The 14,297-nt window shown below is 39.2% G+C and overlaps 1 protein-coding gene across 1 annotated transcript in view; it reads left to right on the top strand.

The window, feature by feature from the left end:
• The window catches only part of SYNE2 (spectrin repeat containing nuclear envelope protein 2), a 181,869-nt gene that overhangs the window by 18,558 nt on the left and 149,014 nt on the right, over positions 1 to 14,297 (top strand). The window contains 14 exon segments of the mRNA XM_009644870.2: positions 587 to 751; positions 2,358 to 2,470; positions 3,163 to 3,319; positions 5,014 to 5,110; positions 5,254 to 5,441; positions 5,608 to 5,772; positions 7,052 to 7,225; positions 8,992 to 9,150; positions 9,417 to 9,590; positions 10,526 to 10,660; positions 10,814 to 10,969; positions 12,147 to 12,358; positions 12,638 to 12,720; positions 13,927 to 14,038. Of these exon segments, the coding sequence (XP_009643165.2) occupies positions 587 to 751; positions 2,358 to 2,470; positions 3,163 to 3,319; positions 5,014 to 5,110; positions 5,254 to 5,441; positions 5,608 to 5,772; positions 7,052 to 7,225; positions 8,992 to 9,150; positions 9,417 to 9,590; positions 10,526 to 10,660; positions 10,814 to 10,969; positions 12,147 to 12,358; positions 12,638 to 12,720; positions 13,927 to 14,038 (2,090 nt within the window).

The raw sequence follows: 14,297 nt of genomic DNA, 5'->3' as shown, positions 1-14,297 counted from the left end.
AGTTTTTGGTTTATTTATGCTTAAAACGTTCTTTTAGGACATAATTGTGGGTCAGGTAATGATGCAGCTGGGAAAAGTGTGTTAATATATTCTTTCCCGTGGCATAGATAGTGATAGAGCGAGATCTGGTTGGTCAGTGCTTTGCAATGAGATTGGTTGTGTTGTCTCCCTCTGCCGCAAGTGGGATGTGCTGGGCCTTGCTGGTAGTTGCTCTTTATGGAAGAGATGTTCCCCTGTCAGCCCCACGACGGAAAGCTGTCCAGAGCATCCCTATTTCCCCTCTATTTCACAACTAATTTACTATAAATTCCCTGTTGCTGGGCCTTGAGATGCTCACCAGCCAAGGACAGTAACTGCCAAGTTCTCTGTAGTGTTACAGAGATTACAGGCTGGGGAGCAAATCTGGGTCTCAGGTAAATATAGCTGATTTGCAGCTGACTTCACTGGAAGCTCCTTTTCTGAATGGTGACAGGTGGGTTTTTTCTGGAATATCTAGACCATCAGTTTACAGAGCATGTTGTCATTATCCTGGGAGTGGGGAAGAAAATAATAGTGAGAAATTTAATCACTTGTTTTCCTTTTTAAGATTAACGAATGGAAAGTGAAGCTGGACCAGATGTTGCCCTCCCCTCTGGATAGCATTGAGGCCTGGCTTCAGGAGACAGAACGTCTGCAGGCAGAAGATTTGCCTGATTTGCAGGACCCATTTAAAGCAATGTTTGTCTTCAGAGAAATAATTGTAACATTTAAGGTATGCTGATCACAAAGGAACGTTCTGCTTCAGTCTAACCTAGCAAAGCACTTGTTATGGAATTGCTATTTGACATTTTGGGAAGTGATGTGGATATGTTTATCTTCTGAAGATGAAAAGCTCTTTTGAACATACCTTTGAACAATGATGAGTTTAATTAAATAACTGCATGGGTCTATAAGGAAAGTTTCTGACTTCACTGGGGTGAGATTAAATTTGAGTACTATCTGAATGAGTAAATTATGGTATTCTTTTTTATGTGGTTCCTGCATCTTGTTTGTTTCTTAAGTAATAACACAGGGTAATTGCACCCTTATCTTTAAATCTATGCTTAATGCATACCTATTCAGAAAAGCACTTGAGCTCAGGGTTACATTCCAGCGAGTTCATGCAGTTTGTGTGTTTAACGTTAAGTATTTGCTGAATCACTCTGTAATTCCATTCAAAGCAATGGGAGGTATTTTGGTACCTTGGTACCATGCAAGTTTTTTATTGTGATCTTGAAATCTTTATGCTGATAATAGTTTAAAAGTCCTTTTGAGTTTGAAAACTTTAAAAAGAGTAGATATGTTGATGCCTGGCTGATCACCATAATGCTGTATTTGAGGGGTTTTTTATGAACAAGGGGGAAATTGGATGGTTTTGTGGCATGTCCTTAGAGAGAATTTGAAAGAATGGGAAGTTGGATTGGACAACATTCTGCTCAGAATTGTTTTTTTCTCCTCCTTCCTCTAGTCAGTCCTTTTACTAAGTCTCCTGTAGGAATCTTGGTGCCAAGGTGGTGCGTTATAATGGTAATTTTACTTTCTCTTAAGATCTAGGAAATTACCCACCAATGCTCATAACTGTCTGGCTGGGATAGTACTAAGGTTGCAAAATCAAGTGTTTAAAATCTGTGCACTGTTTTGGGGGTTGAGGGCTGCCCCAGGATTTAGCCATTTCCATGAACATGCTTTGTAGCAGGTTTTATTACATAGAAATGAACTTGTAGCATATTTCTTTATATGTCATTTATGAATATGGTTATCTTCTGTGCAATGCATTTTATGCTTTATTTTTACGTTGAGAATTTGGTGCTGAGACACATGCCCATAAAATATTCCCCAATTACGCGATACCAGTCATTAGAGGGTTAATGCGATAAGCACCTCATGGTATTAGATGGAAATTAATTGAGCATTCAAATAAAGTATTAAGCAAGTGTGACATAATAGGTTGACTCAACAGGTTTTGCTGTCAGTCTTGCTACCACATAGCAAAGAACAACTTAATATCCTGAAACTGTTACAATGCCACTTTCTTGTCCTAAAGATGGTAGTGAAAGTCAGGAAAAAACTGATAGCATGGGTAGTGTAGATTCATGTTCCTGACTTTTAACTAGATGCACAGTGGTAAGAGAAATCATGTAGTAGTGCACTAAATACGCGCTTTAGAAGGTGAGGAGATAAATACTTTCATTGCACTTAAATGAGTAAGGACACTGGAAGATTGTCTTGTGCTAACTAGTTCTTAATAGCTCTCACCCTAATGGCAGGTGACTTCCAGTTTCCCAGGTGAAATACTCTAGAATTAAAATGAATGGTTTACTATGTCTTTTTCTCCCCAGGGCTTGATGGATTGTTTTGATTCTCACTTGGAAACCCTTCAATCATTTAAGAATGAAGATGAGAAGAATACGCCACTAGTCTTGCCTGAAAAGTTAGAGGAAATGAAAAGAAGGTTGTGATCCTCAAATTCCCTCTCTTTGGCTATGTTGTATTCTACCTCTGCTATTGACTTGCTCTGCTATTCTAAACAAAGCACATAGTTTATCCATGCCTCGCAGAAAAAGAGCATTTTCTGCCTAAGCACAGATTGACTGTCAAGCAGAGCAGGCAGGTTCACTCACTGGTCCAATGAATGTCTAATTATGTGTAGAAAGGGGAGCTCGTTAATAGGAACGTTTCAGCCACCCTTTGTTAGTGTGGATATGAAATACCCACTAGGGGTAGGAAACATGAATATTTTGAATGTAAAAATTTCTCTGGGGGTTTGGATTCTCTAATTTTTAATTTTCACCTTTTAAAATCACTGAGATCTACAGGTTGTGCAACCCCATGTATCTGTTGAAACCTATTTTCAAAAATGACCAGTGAATTGTGTCTGTAACCTGAGACCCTTTGACATACGGATGGCAGATGCCCCTTTTCTGGGCATTTAAGGTTTTTCATAAACTGAGCAGTCAATATTGACTCAAAATTGTTGCTACTTAAAAAAATGAACCGTTGTTAGCTTAAGATTATACTCCTGTCATAACAAAATAATGTTTACATATATGTAATTCTGAGGTTTTAGGCTAAAAACCTTATACATTAATTCCTTCTATGTCCAATGATTTTAAGTCAGCTTTTGAAACGCATCACTGTTTGCAGATTCAGCAATATTCGCTTCACAAACCCCAACACCTTTCTTGAATACCACTATGGACTGTGCTCAGCTATTGCCAATGAGGTGAAGTTAAAGCTAAATATCTGGGACATGAAATATGGGACGAAAGAGTCTGTGGAATCACTACTGAAAAATTGGAATGTAAGTTTAAAATATATGTATCACACTGACAATAATTCTTCTTCCCCACCTCTCTTTGATTCAAACTGTCCTCATCTGAAGATACTGTGAGAGTTGGTAGAAGCATGGTAGACTTGTCAGATCTGGGATTTATGCAAAGAAGGACAGGTAGATTTCCACAGACACTTTCTCCATGTTTTCCCATTTTCCTCTGAGAGTTCTTTCTTCAGTTTGGAGAAATAGAGTGAGCTGTGACTGTTTGTCATTTCTCTCTGTCCTTTTTTATTCTTTATTGAGAAGATTTCTTTCCTTCTAGACTATTTTCAGGGCCAGCAGTAGCAGACCTTCCCTAACTCAAACCTCTCTGGGGTAGTTCAGTAGTTGCTATCTTCAAAAACAACCGTTATCCACAGTGCTGGCTAATACTGCCTTTTGCTGTGGCCTCTTCCAGCTTCCTTACCTCCTTACACTTCACGGTGAATATGAATTGTCTTGTTTTGTTATATTTTGTGCTTAGATCAGCTTCTGGGCTCAAGTTATTAAAATGATGCCATGTGTAGGCCTATGGGAGGGGATGGATTACCCTACCCCAAATACTGCCAAAGATGCATCAAGAATAGAGGCACAGAGATGAAAACGCTGATGCTATCAATTTTGCCCCATCTCCAGTTAATGGGACTCCCCCTGAATTCCATCTTAGTGGAGTTTCTAAGGAGTTCCTCAGAAGCTTTTCAGACTGGCAAATCCCTAGTTAAATTAGTGGGAATCCCATCAGCATCAGAAATGAGGAAGGAGGCAACAAGAGTTTGTATAAAATATCAATTTTTCTGAGCAGTTGTAACATTGCCCTGTGGTGAGATGGGAGTACAGAGTTAGTCTGTGCTGGGTTTCTTGATTCAGTTGGTTCCATAAATACTTACTATCATGTTATTTCTACGGTTGTCGTTCATGGTCTTTTTCAAGCTGATAGAATACTGAGCTTTCCCTAGGAGTTTAAGGCTTGTTGCTGGCTCTCTTTCTGGTCCCACAATGTACAGTCCTGGCTGAGTGGTGACGTGGTGGCCTGGGTTTGTAATGGCCACAGCAGAGGTTGTTTTTTAGCCTGCTAGATAGGACATTTTTAGGAGTGGGGAGCTCTGGGGTGAGATGCAGCTCAGACAGAGGAGGGCTGAGGATTGACCCTCTCATTCCCTGTGTGAATGTTCAAAGTGCTAATCTCCTCTTCTGCTCCCATTTCTTCCTCTCTCACCCTTTCTTTTCCCAGTTTGGATCTTACTTGATCTGTGGCAGGAACTAGGCGCATTGATATTTCTGTGCTGCAGGGAAACCCACCTTTCATTTTCATCACTTTTTTGACTTAAGCGACTAAATTCTGCCTGACTTGTTCTAGATGCCATTTTTCAATATTGCCCTAGGGCCTTAACTTTTTGAAATAAGCAGTCCTGACTCATACAGGGTTGTGACTTAGGCAATGGCATTCAGGAGTTAATATTCCCATTTAAGTTACTCCCTGCAGGACCAGAAAAAAGAACAGGTCTATTTCAGGCTAAAGGGTGCAGATGTGTTGCTGGATGGGCTTTGCTCAGTTTACGTTTAAAATGCAGGTTATAGGGTCATATTGAAAAAAATGTATCCCAAGCTGCATTTCCTACCTAGTTTATATAGTTTTATATGGGTTAGGGTTACCTATGCCAATTACTTTTCACTTTGGGCAGAATTTCATTGAAGAAAAGAGACTTGAAACGCAACTAGAAACTGCTACTCAGATCTGTGAAGATTTGAAAAACAAAAACATAAGCGGTCCTGACTTAGGTAAGTTCATGCATAGAAACTGATATGAAGACCTCTATTTTGAACTGATGTGCTGTCACCAGTTTTAATTCCCACTTATGGTTTGTGTAAAATAACCTCTCTGTTTCCAAATGTATAATAATATTCCCTATTTGATGTCCTAGCTGGAGATCCTCAAGAAATTAGCAAACTTTTTAAGACAGTGGAGTCAAAGATTTCTGTGTGCAGAGACTATATTTCCAATGTAAATACCACCCTACAGAAAGTCCTGTCTTCCTGGAGTAATTATACAGAAAACATCCACTTACTAAAGACGTGGCTGGAAGAAAAACGAAATGAGCATCCGAAAGAGGTATGTGGTTGGATTTCTCTTTGTAATGACAGACAGAGATACTTGGAAGCCTCCTGGAAGGAAAGCGTTATACATGACAGTGGTCATTGTTGCTTTTCTGTTCCTCATTTTGGAAATAAACTTTTGGCAGGGTTCTGCTTTAAATTATTTCAATGCTTCTGTCTAGATCCCTGCTGAGACCCTGGCAAAGTGGAATTCAGTTCATGGTTCCCTAAATCAAGCTGGAAACTATCTCATCGAAGTCAGCAAAGAGCAAGTTGGATCAAATATTGCCAAAGAGCTGAAGAAACTGAACAGGAGATGGGCTAAGTTCATCAAGAGGGCACACTTTGTAAGTTACCAGTTTCATGTCACTCTTTTGCTATCCAGCCTTCAAAATCGTATTTTCTAGACTTAACAGCTTGCTAATCAGAGGTTGGTAAACGTTTCAGTCAACTCGGTATTGCCAGCTTTAAAACAGGAGGAACAGAGAATACACAGAGGCATCCTATTCTGAAGTCTTCATGACTCAGTTAAATGCTCTGTATGACACGATGGAAAATGTTCAATTTTTTAAATGGAAATTTTAAAGCCATTTACAAAAGGAAATCTTATTGCAGGATAAAGCTCTTTATTCAGTTCTAGAGATGGAAGTAATCAATTTGTTAAGAGCTTGTGAGCCTTTGCTAAATTATATAATCTCTGCCTCAGCTAATAGAAAGTAATTATTGCTGTGTAGATATTTCTAGGGTTCTGCAACTTTACACCAGCTCACTTGACAGGTTTTTAGGCTGCTGTAAATTCCTATACAATCTGCTTAATGTTACATATATTACAATTCCTAGAATGCTTTCACAAGAATGACATTTTCACTCTGCCTGGGTGTATTAGAGCTCTTAATTTTCCAAGTTGAGCCTTTCATTGACATTTATTAAAGGTACTTCTGTGACAATAAACAGTGGCAAAAAATTACAACATTTTTGTAGGAGATGAGAATGCAGGAAGATCAAAGGAAACATGTTCCCAAGAGTGAGGGGAATCTGGAGTTTCCTAGAAAAACCCAGAATTAGAGATGCTTTTGGGAAGTATATTCAGAAAACAGACAAAAAGAGGCCTCTTGCACCCTTACAAGGGCTTAAGGACTTCAGGAATTATTTTTCTGGCATTGCTTTGGAAGTTATGGCTATAATATATATTATACTTATTTTTATATATAAAAAGGCAAGGGCGAATGCTTGAGCTCTAGCCTGTGACTGCCAGTACCACAGAACTGGTCTTGATTTGACCACCAACAACTATTGCTCTCTTGGACAATTCCCTGGCATAGCCTGGGTGATGCTGCAGCCCAGGAGTTATGTGCCGTAGTAGTGTGATTGTGGCTTCTTGCTTATAGGGGAGGGAGCGGGCCATAGGGGCACAGGTTGTGCTGTCCCACCTGCTCTCAGGGTTGAAGAACCGAGCCTCACATGGTTTATTTACCAGTATGTTTGGCATTTATTTCTCCTTCAATCCCTGTTGGGTGCAAAAGCTGGGAAGTAACCCAAGTGGTGACTGTGTGTTGCAGGGTGATAGTGGAGAGGCCCATGAACCGATGATGGGTATGAACATCTTATCCTGCTCTTTGTTTATAGCTTGGTGAAGAGAGCACAGATGCTGCTGAAAAGACCACGGAGCCTCTGGGGAGCCTGGAAAAAATTGAAGAGCTCCTTGGAGGGGTGTACAGCTGGGCAGCAGAGATTGAGCACCTGCTTGGCAAGATCAGTCATGAGGGGCCTGTGCAACCTGAGATGGAGGAACATTTGCAGGTGAAAATGGAATACAGTGCTTAAAATATTTGTTTATCAGATTCTTATCTTTCAGCATGGGTTTGTGGCTGGGGTAAAATGAGCCGTCCTCAGTGAAGCAGAAATAAATGTGGATTTTGTGCTGTAACAGTGGTAAAAAGTCAAGGCAATGCTAGTGTTTTGATGTTATTTTCCAGGATCGCTCCCAGGTGAGCTGTAAGTGAATCTTCCAACCTCAGTGTGTCCAGATGACAAGCAGGTGCCAATGAAGTGCTGTTGGTGCCACTGATCAGCAGCTTGCTCTTGAGTGATATTAATTATTCTGTGTCCAGCACAGCATTTTCAGCAGACTAAAACTTTGCAAGGTGCCGAGCTGAGAATTTCCCCTGGTCATACAGTGCTTTCTATCATCTACCCTGCAGTGCAGAGTGGAGGTCTGGGACAACTTGTCTGTATTCAAGGCTTACCTGTTAAAAAACTGGAATACTTTAAGTATTTTCAGCAGCATGCTGGGTAATTTGTGCATCTCAGCTTTTAGGCAGTTGCTCTAAACATCCACAATAAGCACTGATGAATTTCTTGTTATTACCACTAGTCTCTATTGTTTCTCATGTCTCTCAGCCAGGGGTTATTGTTCCACTCCCCTAGCAGATGGCAGGTGGAAATATGTGTATCTAACTCAGGAGCTTCAGTACAAAGTCCGATTTATTTCCTTCACCTGCCAGTGAAGGTGAGACTGCCATCTTTTGCAGTGGAGAAGCTGAAGCACTGTCTTATGTTGCCTTTTGCTATTTCTGCAATAGGGCCAGTATAATCTAATGGTAGGAAGGTGACCACCAGAAGGAGGTTTCATTAGAGCTCTTCTGTCTAAAGGCTAAAATTAAACAGATCTTCTTTGGTACATTAAATCCACCTGTGTACGAGAATTAGTGTTAGTTTACTTTTGGTTTGTGCCTTCTTGCACTGACAGAATTAGCAGTGTGAGCCTATGAAAAGAATCTATTCATCTTTTTGTAATTGTGGGCACATGTTCATAAAATAAGCCTCATTTTGCAGTGTAGCACTAGTTTGTTAAAAACGCCGAAGTAACAAAAGACACCATGAAATACAGCCTCCAAAAATGTGACTGGTATTATATCTCCATGTCTGTGAGCAGAAGAGATCAGGTCGCTTATTACCTGTGATACAATAGGTTGAGATCCAGAATAAAGCACTGATTATCATTAGAAGAATACTAATTGACGACTTCAAACAGGAAAACCTGTTGAATATTCATAGATCAAAAGAGCTCTAATAATGACATTTCATGATAAATATTCAAATATAGCACCTACTTTGGCATGCAAAATACCCAGCTGCTCCTGCCTTTTAGTACTGAATACCACAAGAAAATCTGAGCCTTGATACGTACTTACTTTTGGATGACTTCATGATCAGATGACGCATATCCAAATGTGTGGTTTGTACATTCATTTGGAAAACTGTTTGAACAGGAGAGCGTGTTTAAAAAAATACTTCTGATTGGCTCTGAGGCAAAGACATGGGAGGTATCATACTGACAGAAAGACTGTTTCAGCGAACAGAATCCCCTGTGGATGGCAGCAAATTTCTTTCTCTCAGAGATTTTGCAGTGCAATACTGCAAAACTGACTGACCATAATTGGAATATAAGACTTTTCCTTGACCAAATATTGACCATCCATTATCAATGCCAGCTTTTCATTCAGTTCCTTTAAACAAAAAATCATAAATACTGTAGACACTTCTAATGCTTTTCATTCAACCAGAGCTTGGCTGCAAGGGGAGCCTCATGCCAAGAACAAGTTGTGGCAGCAGAAGAGATATTGCAATCCCTGACACAAGATGTTTCAAGTCAGGTGTCCCAACAGCATTCTCACACCACTGGGCTGCAGGCACGAATTAAAGAAGCCAGAAACAAAATAGAGGTACTCCTTTTTTACTTTTATTGTACTTTATACACAGACACCTCTAATTTTAGCATTATGTGATTAGGAAGACTCCTTGTCATTCATGTAAACTAGAAAATGTGTTACGCTATTGGAATCAGTCTCTCAGACTCTTGCCAGGGCAATAACTAGAACATTTCAAAGATCAGTATCTCAACTTGAAAAACTTGAGTGATGTTATGAAGCAATAGCTTTATGTAATCACTGGCACTCAGGCATGTTCTGAAAAGTCTCTTTCTTCCAAGGCTGTCATGGGTGACATGAACAACATCTTGTCCAAATCTGAGAAGAGACTCTCAGAGAAGGAGGCTTTGCACAATTTTGAAGAATCCCAGGAAGAACTTGAGGCCTCCATTTCAAAGGCTGTGCAACTTATCAGTCAAAAATTAAGTCCTAAAGAATGTATTTCCAGATATGAGGTGCGTTGGTTTTTTTTCTGAGCCAGCTGAATTTGAGTATTTCTTTGTGCTTTTTAGTATCTAAAAGGCTAAAGTACCACAGTGAGAAAAACATACTTTTTTTTTTTAGTAGCTATTAATACTTTTCTCAGCTTTTTGATTTAACACTGATAGCATATATTAACTTGGCAGACAGCTCGAATGAAGAAATGTAAATCTGTGTGGCAGTTTATTCAGTGCTTTGTCTTGTCTTAAATTACTCCATCATCCCACCAGAATCCATCATATTCTGAACTACAGACATATTTTTGCCTGATAAAGATTCCCGTTAAGAATCACGTGCCTGAATTCTTGGACAGGTTTTTAAAGTGTGATTATAGATGCTGAATCAGCTTTTTTCCTAGTGGCTAACTGGTAAAGAAAGTGTCCAGTCTCAAAATCTGGTTCTCTTAAAGGAGTCCTTAGTGAGGTATGAAAAATGGAAGTGCCCAAAATCTGTATTGCCTTATCTTGCACAGCAAGTCCTTGGCAGCCATGTGCTGGGAGCAGCACAGAGCCTCACTCCAGGCCATCTCGTAGGGTCCCATCGCACTGTTGCAGACCTTTCACCGCTCTCTGACAGGCACGGGACACGGCCACATATATTCCCTATAAATGATGCAGAATTCAGAGACCTTAATCTTTCTTATTTGGTACCAAATTTGACCCTAAAAGTAGAGCTACAGGAACAACATCTGCTTTTCTCCAAAAAGCGTACACTGATATTGTCTACAATCTTTTTAGGTGTATGCAGGGGTAGAGAATGCCCTCATACTCACCCATGTAAGGGCCACCACAGCCCATACGTGCAATGTATACATGCTTTATGCACGGTCTTATGCTACTGATGTAATTTTATTAGGTAAAAAAGCTACATTCAGTTTTGCTTACTTTTCATTATGATGCTTTTCTTGCAGGAAGCTTTTAATGCACTGGACAATAAAGTTCTTGACAAATTTTTGAAAGCAGCTGAACAACTGAAAAATATTTCACCTGATTGTGAAAAGCTGGTAGTGGAAGAAAAGAGTAAAGATGTTCGTAAAAGATGGGAGGTGAGATAATATAGGAAGGAGAATCCACTGTCCTCATTAGGCCTGGCATCTTTGAAAAACAATTTCTTTTGTCACAGTATGTTCTAAGGTTTTTATTTGCTTTGTAATACTGTCTCACCATCTCACAGGAATAATGTGTTTTGAATTTTGCAGGCAGTTCATCATGAAATTATGTCCTATGTCCAACTCATAGTAGAAAGGGAAAAAAAGAAATTTAATGCAACTTTAAAAAAAATCAATAAGCAACTAGGCAAAGAGAAGAAACTCCTAAGTATGGATAAAACCAAAGGGCTAATCAAGGAACATGAGGTACCTGCCACACTCCTTTTCTGCTCACTTACCTCTCTTTGTGAATGTGTTGTCTGTTCTTCTTCCTCATTTTTAGGTACGTTATTACAGCCTGTGTTTGTGGAACAGGGCCCTTGTGCTCAGTGTTATGTAAATACAGAACAAAGAGGCCACCCAAATTATTTCTTTGCCTTTTTTGACTGCAGATATTAGCCTCCTTGCAGACTGTTAGAATTACCTCCTTCTTACATGGATGGTATCTTTTTTTCCATTTTTTTAAAGACAACCTTGAAGCATTAAAACAGATTTAGCTGTCCAAAGTGTAAAAATAAGAAATGATTATGTGTTCTCTGACTCCCTTGATTTCTTACAGTTGCATAGATGGTATTAGGAGCCTTCAGGTGAGAGTATCTTCTCACAGTGCAGTAGCTGCACTTTATCTCTGTGTTTGTGCTGTGGATAAATTAACCACAGAGTTAGACTAAGACATTTCATTTGCCAGAGTGAGTCATGGTGAATCTTACATATTCCATAAGCAGTGGGTTTTACACTTCATTACTTTTAGTATTTTCCTTCATCCTCCTCTTCGAGATGCATTGATGTGGCCAGTTTACCACTTATGAGGGTAAGAAATTGCTTTCCTGATGAAATTCTGGTCTTCGTTGAATTCAGTGGAGTTGTAGTCTTTGTTTCTCATGGGTTCATGTTCAGCAAATATTACGTATGCAAGATTAAAGAGAAATAAGCGTTCTCAGGGGCATTCCCTCTGCTCGTATTCTCCTTAGTTTTTAGTATATCTTGATTTCACCCTAGAAAGTATAATTATTGATTTTAAATAAATTTTCCAATTCTGCTTTTTCTGTAGTCAACTGGACATGTAGTTCTGACATCAGTTTGAAGAGGACTTGGGACCAAAAGTAGCTAAAATTGTAGTAATATAATGAATTTCAAAATCAAGTAAGAGTCAGTGTAGTCTTGTGAATGCAGCTTGGCAACATGTTGCCAGAAATCCTAATTTCTTTCCTGGCTCTATTTGAAAAAGAATTGAGGAAAAATAAATGTTTCTCTTCTGGTTTGACAGCTTACACTTTAAGTGCACTCATCCAAGAAGACAATGGACATAGAAAAAAATGTATGAAAATAATTGCATATCCTTATGACTTAGCATGAGTTTATTGTGTTGTTTTTCTTTGTTTAGGCCTTTTTTTCACACGAAGGCAGCCTGAGGGAACTTAGCAAGTCATTAGAAGACCTTAAAATATTGGGAAGACTATCAGAAGAAACTGTCCCAGGCATACAGACACTGACTACAGACTGTGAACAAAAGCTAGAAAAGCTTCAACAAATTGTGGCAGATACTTACACAGCCCTGCTGTCTCGTGCTGGAAAAGGACAGCCATCTAAGAAAGAGTGGGTGACTGAGTGCATGATGTGTTGTAGACACACAGAAATCAGACATATGGATAAGTTTTGTGGTATTGTAAATGTACTACCAAGTAAGTTACTATGTACATTACTATGGGCAGCTGTACATTTAAACATTTAGTATTACGTTTCATGAACTAGCAATTACAACGTTTGATTATCCTTCATGACAGCTGCACTGTTTCTAATCACTAGCCAGGATTTCTTTTTTCCCCTTTGTGTTTCACACTTTGTTCTTAAGCTGAAATTTCTTTTAAACCATAGAAGCTCCATTGTTGCTTCTGAGAATGGAGAAAAGCCTGATTCTTCTCAACAAATTGATATCCTTTCGGTACAGGAGGTAAGAAGTCCATACTTACTGTTAGAAAACAGTGCTCTGTCTAGGGGAGATCACTGGCAAAAGGAAAAACTATTATTTCTGTTACTATTCTTATTGTGGTGGGACCTCAGGCCTCTGGTCAAACATCAAAAATCCATTGCACTTGGGAACATAGACTAAGTAAATATTAAAAAGTAACATGCAAGGAACAGCACTGGGCATCCTGAGGAGATGTGAGCCTCCAATCTTGCATTATATTTTGCTGAAGAGTGGATTTCAGCTGGAAGAGTCATGTGTGAAGCTGTGTTCAAGTGCAAATCCCCTATAGTGTCCCAGTAATTTGAACAAGTTTCAAAGGACACAGAGAGGAAAAACAGTGAAGAGCTGGAAGTATTTGCTTTAGAAAAATACAGGGAAAGCCAGAACACATGTAACTTTTGGAAATAATATCAGAAACAAGATACTGTAATTCATCATTTGGATGCCACAGAAGATGTCTCATTTAGGATAAAGATTCATGCAAGTAAGGCTGCAGACACCTCATCAGACAGCCTCCAGGCTGGTGATTTATAGGAAGGGACCCATTGCATTTACATGAAGTTTGAAGATATGTCAGAATTGGCTATTATCAAGGGAGATATCTTGTAAGGCTACTAATATTGTCCCCAGTACAGTGATGAAATCTGTTCTCTCTAATCAAAGTATGAATTGTATAACTATCATCAGCCAGCCTCAAACTGAGGAGTAGAGTATATCCTGGAGTCAAGGGCAAGAGACATGTGAAGGCATCTGATATAAGGAGCCTGACAAAAGCTGCAGAAGACAGTGCTTTGTGGTTGCCCAAGGATGTCTGTGGAGCTGAAGCAAAAATTTGCACAAGTGGATTGTGCTTGCCAAAGCCCAGTATCTGGGGAAGGAACAAATGGCCTGGCTGCAAGTGATTGAGTTTAAACACATCTTGTATTCATGAATGGTATCTCTCATCTCCTTCAGGACACATGAAGCAGTTGCTTCTTTCAGGAATACAATGGAATAGAATCGAATCGAATCGTTTAGGTTGGAAAAGACCTTTAAGATCATCAAGTCCAACCATTAACATAACCCTGCCATCCCACCACTAAACCATGTCCCTAAGCAAAGGAGTTCACAGATGTCTGTTAGTATTCATTATATATTGACACAGCATGATGCAGATGTCATTGTTACCTTTTTTTTATTTTTACTTAGATGTCAGGACCTGCTACAGATACAGTTTTGGAACCAGATGTGAAACATCACAATGGAGAAAGCTACGCAAAGAAATTTGAGGAAGACAGTGATTTGCCCATACCAACTTTATTAGAGAGGTAATTTTTAAAGGATCAAATGCATGTATATTGAGATGATACTATACTAGACATTCATAAATTAATTGAATGTATTGAACATAAGGTGCACTTTTGCTATGCAGAACTCTGTTCTTGTTCTACTACATTGCTTAATATTGCCCTGTAATTGATACGGAAGTGGTATAGTAGCTAAATGGTTCAAACATTAGGATTTTGTACCAAGAACACTTAGAGCTAGAAAACTTTTTTTCTGCTCTTTTCTTGGGCCATAAAAATC

The sequence above is a fragment of the Egretta garzetta genome, unplaced genomic scaffold (genome assembly GCF_000687185.1).
Source record: "Egretta garzetta isolate BGI_Z169 unplaced genomic scaffold, ASM68718v1 scaffold508, whole genome shotgun sequence".
Lineage (NCBI taxonomy): Eukaryota > Metazoa > Chordata > Aves > Pelecaniformes > Ardeidae > Egretta > Egretta garzetta.
This window is presented reverse-complemented; position numbering and strand designations above follow the sequence as displayed.